General features: G+C 41.4%; 1 protein-coding gene across 1 annotated transcript; it reads left to right on the top strand.

The window, feature by feature from the left end:
- Window positions 1-1,479: 1,479 nt before the first annotated feature.
- LOC118429228 (ankyrin repeat domain-containing protein 40-like) lies at window positions 1,480-4,795 on the top strand. The gene is made up of 5 exons (XM_035839687.1): window positions 1,480-1,736; window positions 2,432-2,580; window positions 3,227-3,430; window positions 3,818-3,999; window positions 4,552-4,795. The coding sequence occupies exons 1-5, from the start codon at window positions 1,612-1,614 to the stop codon at window positions 4,678-4,680; spliced, it is 789 nt and encodes a 262-aa protein (XP_035695580.1). The 5' UTR covers window positions 1,480-1,611; the 3' UTR covers window positions 4,681-4,795.
- The last annotated feature ends 1,148 nt before the right edge of the window (window positions 4,796-5,943 follow it).

Genomic DNA, 5,943 nt, shown 5'->3' with positions numbered 1-5,943 from the left:
ACACCGAGGATAAGGCGGGGCATTAACGTTATTATCATATAGCCTACTGGTCGTGGGTCTCGCTAAGCTCGATCTTTAAATTCTGACGACCATTTCTGATATTATGATATATAACTCTCCAAAGCTCGCCATATTCACTTGTGTTGTATCTCGTGCGGTGGCCTTGAATACATTTGGTGAACTGCAGTCCTGCAGTCATTGAATACTATGATGTACCTTTTACTAGCTATGATCATATAGCCAGGCGACTCGGACCAATCAGGGGAGCGATACCCACCTGCCTGGCCTGAATCTACGTGTTACGGCGTCATAACCAACGTGGAACGGGGCCTTCTGATTGGTCCGCGGCGCCTGGCTATATGATAATAGCTAGTAAAAGGTACATCATAGTATTCAATGACTGCAGGACTGCAGTTCACCAAATGTATTCAAGGCAACAGCACGAAATACAACACAAGTTAAAATAGCGAGCATTGGAAAGTGATATATCATAATATCAGAAATGGTCGTCAGAATTTAAAGAAAAAGTTTGAGAGAGTGACAGAGAGAAAAAGAGGGTGACTTAGAGAGAGAGAGAGAGACTCGGAGAGAGAGGGAGGCGCTCAGATCGGGCATGTTCCACCCTTCTGTTAGTGGAATAGTCCGTTGACCTTTAACCTGCACCTGTAGGCCAAGACCACGTACACAGGAGCTAGGAGGCCGGTATGTCTTACAATTTCTTGCGTCATTTATCTCGAACTAGGTATTTATTTCAAAACTTAGATTTTCATATTGGGTATGTGTGAACTCAGTTAATCTTACAAAATGATTCGTGTGCTTTTAAACGTTCTTTACGTTCACTGGTGCCGAGATAGCGGGTGTCTTAGCTTGTGGCCCGTTTTGTCCAAAGAGTACATCAGCAGTGATGTGGCGGATATCACCTCATTTACCTCAAAACAAATGCAAAATAGAGCATGCAAGAGAACATTTTAGTTGTATGGTGAGATATGCTCACACTGAAATCTCTTCCGGATTTACGTTAATTTAGCTAAATGGCACGATGGTATGGCAATTTGTGTGTGGGGGAGGGGGGCATTCAGTCAATTCTAGTCAATTTCCCCTCGCCTATAAACTTGTGAAGACCTCGTTATTGTTGTTGCCAGCTCTGTTTGCTATGTTGTTCGATGTCTTTGCTTAAATTGGCAACTGTGTCTATTCAAACAATGCCCTGCACTCAAGCAAAATGGCCTCACCTGATTATTTCTTTTGTTTGCAAATTGTGTCTATTTGTTATGTGTATGCAATGGGCCGTTTTAAAAATAACGGTAGAGGGGTGTGTGTGGAGGCTGGATTGGAGGGGGTAGGGTCCAAGCATCTGATTTGGAACTATTGAGGGTTGGGCAATTTGGGATTGGAACTAGGGTAGGGTGTGAGCAATTTCTATATGGGAACTAGGGTAGAGTCAAACCTGATTTTTTACCTTTTCCACCCACCTCCACACTAGTAGGCATGGACCCAGTGAAGGAGAAGGAGGAGCGCCTGCGTGAGGCTGCGTGTGTGGGAGACGAGGACACGCTGTGCAGTCTGTACTAACACTCACTCACTACTGTAACCACCTCCACACTAGTAACCATGGACCCAGTGAAGGAGAAGGAGGAGCGTCTGCGTGAGGCTGCGTGTGTGGGAGATGAGGACACGCTCTGCACTCTACTGGCCAGTGGGGTCGGGGTCAACTCTCAGAACCCGGTCAACGGATGGTCAGTACTCACGATCACAAAATAACTCTATATGCAAGTTGACAGTGATTTGATAAATATTGCAGTAATGAGAAAAGGGAATATGTTGATGAAGGTTAGACATTCAGGTGATAAGATACGTCAAAAAGTAGTTACTCAAGCAACTGGATATGGTTTTTCTATCCTTCAGTGTCACTGACGAAGAATAGTGGATTCTATCCAAAATGTCTGACCGTTTCCAAAACCATATCCAGTTGCTTGAGTAACTACTTTTTGGAGAAAAAGGAATGTTTAGAGTGGTTTGAGTTTGCAATAATGCGAGGGCAGTTTTTCATTACTTGTACATTTGTACTTTATAAAGGAATTTGTCTACTATCGTCTGGGCAAGGATGCTACAAATTAATAAAAAAAACAACTTTGGATGGTTTTGTGTTTGCAGTGGAGAAGTTACAATGAAAACCGCAAACATACAACCAGTACAAACTTAAATGCATTCTGCAGTACCCTTAGTTTATGGTCCATTGTTCACAGATCATTGATGAACTATTTGATGTGGTTACTGTACTTCTTGCCATACAAGTCTCCCAGGTGTCAGACCCAAGTAAAGCAAGGCATACTACAAGAACAAAAATTACTCTATCTACAAAATGTAGTAGATTTCATACACTAGTAGTCCTTACATCACATGCCATGCATTTTCCTGTCGTACTCTGAAGGGGTCCTCTCCACTGGGCAGTCAAACGTGGCCATAAGAACATCGTCTCCCGTCTGCTGACCGCTGGAGCTGACCCCGCACTACAGACCAGCCAGGGGCAGGTACCAGCACAGCTGACCGACTCAGGGGACATCAGGAGTCTGTTGGGAGGTGAGTTTGTTTGTTTGTTTGTTTATACTTGAAAAATTTAAATTGTGGCCATAAGGACATCGTCTCCCGCCTACTGACCCCGCTTTACAGACCAGCCAGGGACAGCACAGCTGACTGACTCAGGGGACATCAGGAGTCTGCTGGGAGGTAGGTTTGTTTGTTTGTTTTGTTTGTTTCAACCTTTGTTGATAAAATTAAATTGTTTACACATTGTTACGCAATGTGTTAATACTAATAGTGAGAGAGTGTAATACTTGCAAGAATGTGGGCCTTGGCTCTTTGGGTCAGGCAACCCTTGACGATATAAAACTAAACAGGCAACATTTCATACAATCCTGTTACAGTAAAATACATTACTTGTAGGAATGAAATGAAGGTTAGACATCCAGGTAGACAATATTTTAAAACAAATAAATGTACTGAACTAGATAAGATTTAGAGATTGCTTCTTGACATTTCAAGTTAGAAAACTAACATCCATCACTCTAAGAGTCATGCTAGTTCATTCTAGTGCCCCTGGAGAAGAGTCTTCTTCAGGAGCACTAGAATGAACTGGCATGACTGATTAGGGTAATGCTACAGACCTTGGCACTCATGGTCTTTATGGATGGCTTTAAGAAAAGTTTCATTTGTGTCTTCTCTACAGCATCACCTGACGAGTCCCCTCCCAAAATAGAGCCTCTGCCCATCACACCAAACTACATGGCCAACCCACCCTTCCCTTACGTCAAACAGGAGCAGGGACCCCTGTCTGCAGTAAACGGTACTGCAGCTGGGCACAGGACAGCAATGGAACAGCCACAGTCACATGCCCCAGTGAGGCAGTATTACGCACCACCTTTAGATCAAGGTACAAGTTCTCCTTCATTGTGTTCCATATATGGCCTCTCAGTCAACAGTAACCATAGTACAAGCTTTTTTTTATTAAACCCTAATTACATCACCCTGTAGCAATAGCTATGGACAAGAAGTCCTTTGTCTTTTTATGATAACTAAGAAAGTTAGATATTGATACTGTAATTTTCTGGGCCAATGTATATATTATGCTGAATACTATACATTCACAGTTTTACTGTTTTACATGTAGCTGGTATAACAGACCTTATATAACACCAGCTTTGCAGGTATGTGACCTAGCTGCTGCTTTTTATAATTTCCTAGATGAAGAAATAGTGTCTCGGAGACAAAAATCTGGTTTCCTCAATGATGATTCATTTTATACTTTGTGTTTTCCCAGAACTGGTTCTGAAGGTGAGAGTAGCCAACCCCATGCAAATGGAGAACGACTTTATCGAGGTTGAGATGGACCGGTCCAAGCTGACCTTTCGCGACCTGCTGGCGACCTGCTGCCGGGAGCTCCAGGTGCAGCCGGAGAAGGTGCAGAAAGTCCGCAAGCTGCCCAACACCATGCTCAGGAAGGTAATGACTTTCCCTTGCAAACCTTGGACTTATGTACGACTTACCATGGACCATAGTCCTCTTTTCACATTAAGTCCAACAGTATGAAAATAGACTTTCTCTGGGAGGACTGAAGATTGACTTTGAATTAGTTTAAAGGCCTTTCTCTGGATTAAATAGTCCACCAAAACTAACACCAAGAGTTCTCAAACATGGCAAAATGGGTAGACTTACTCCGGGAGTAACTCCCCCTCTGACACAAGTAAGTTCTCCTTCAGTCTACATTTATCCTCTTTTAGGTCCAAGGTTTACGTGGATGTGACCAGACTGAATTTGAACTTTTACATCCAAAGAATTATGTACAATCTCTTCCTACATGGAGAAAAGAAGAAAACTTTTTTCACTACTTTTCCCAAAGCAAATGCAGAATGATCATGCATTATGAGAACAATTGATGTTATGATTATGATACACAAGCTGTAGCTAGCTGCCTAGTGTCCACATTGTATTGTCCCATGTTGCAATCTCAGTAAAGTCAAAGCCAAAGTCAAATTCACATGCTCTTCTTTCCAGGACAAGGATGTGACCAGACTGCATGACTTCCAGGAGATCGAGCTTGTCCTAAAGACGACCAACAAACCGGTCAACCCGCAGTACGTCATCAGTCCCTCCACAGACGGACCAGCGTCCTTTGTGTACTAGCAAGGGACTTTTGACCTAAGCAAGGGACCTTTGACCTAAGCAAGGGTCCTTTGACCTAAACAAGGGACCTTTGACCTAAGCAAGGGACCTATGACCTAAACAAGGGACCTATGACCTAAACAAGGGACCTTTGATCTAAGCAAGGGACCTTTGACCTAAGCAAGGGACTATTGACCTAAGCAAGGAACCTTTAACCCCAAAGGGGACTGCACTGTTGCAGTGTCACTGTATCTTTGCTGAACTTCCTAAACAAGCAAGAAAGAAGGTGGATATATACTGTAAATGCAGAAACGTTTGCGGTGGTTTTATGTTTGTGGTTTTCACGGTGGCCACTTCACCACGAACATTTATTTCTTGTAGTATGTGACTACAGTCTATGACGCTACTGCGAACTTAAAACAACCACGAAGAACACCCAATTTTCCCGCTCCCGCATTTACAGTATCAGTTTCTTACAATCAAGCCTTTTACAGTGGCAGAACACTGTATTTCAGGACTTTTAAAATCCATTTATATCCACTGTGAAGCTACATTCATGAGGAAGGGAAGGGGGGTAAGTTAATGAATGCAAGTACAAAGTGTATTTTCATTTTTGCTCTGTGTATATCAAATCTGTGTATATCTGATATGCAGTTTTCAGATAGATATCTTGTTGTATGTGATACAGTTTGTCTGCTTGAAAATTGATGTTAAGATTGTTACAAGTGAATCCAATTCTTCACAGCAAACTAGGTGAATGTGAAAATGTACATGTATGTATGCTGAATATACTTACCAGTTCATACATAGGTTTTGCAATTCATGTTTTACTAAGTCTAGTTTTTTATATTGTCTTGATTTGTTTGCATTTGGTTTCTTGATAATTTGATTGTTGACAAAAAGCAGTAAATAAGATGAAATCTTGATTTTTTCTCATTTCTTGTATTCTTATCAACAACAAGAAAATGTCCTTTATGCTTGGATATTTTCTTTGCTGACATCAATGTTGATGTTTATTTATTATGAAAAGACGTTGAAATGTTTTGAAACATTGTCAGAGCCTATTCGTGTCTTGTATTAAAGCAATACAGCTGCAGTATATATATAAATAATATAATACGTGAAAAGATAATGTAATGAATGCTTTAGAGGCTAAGACACATTTCTCAATGTTTCCATTAAGTAGATGGGAAATAATAGCAAATTTTTCTATTGATTCTATGTCGTATGTTTGTTTTTATAAAGCCATAGGGGTTCGAATTACCGTACAAGAGATGCTTATAG

The sequence above is a fragment of the Branchiostoma floridae genome, chromosome 13 (genome assembly GCF_000003815.2).
Source record: "Branchiostoma floridae strain S238N-H82 chromosome 13, Bfl_VNyyK, whole genome shotgun sequence".
Classification (NCBI taxonomy): domain Eukaryota; kingdom Metazoa; phylum Chordata; class Leptocardii; order Amphioxiformes; family Branchiostomatidae; genus Branchiostoma; species Branchiostoma floridae.
The sequence above is the reverse complement of the archived record's forward strand: the minus strand, read 5'-3'. Positions and strand labels throughout refer to the sequence as shown.

Bases quoted from the DNA above. Each gene is read 5' to 3' on its own strand.
- LOC118429228 (XM_035839687.1), top strand. From the start codon at position 1,612: ATGGACCCAGTGAAGGAGAAGGAGGAGCGTCTGCGTGAGGCTGCGTGT. The intron at 3,431-3,817 runs GTACAAGTTCTC...GTGTTTTCCCAG, and splicing joins CGCACCACCTTTAGATCAAG to AACTGGTTCTGAAGGTGAGA. The intron at 4,000-4,551 runs GTAATGACTTTC...TCTTCTTTCCAG, and splicing joins CCAACACCATGCTCAGGAAG to GACAAGGATGTGACCAGACT.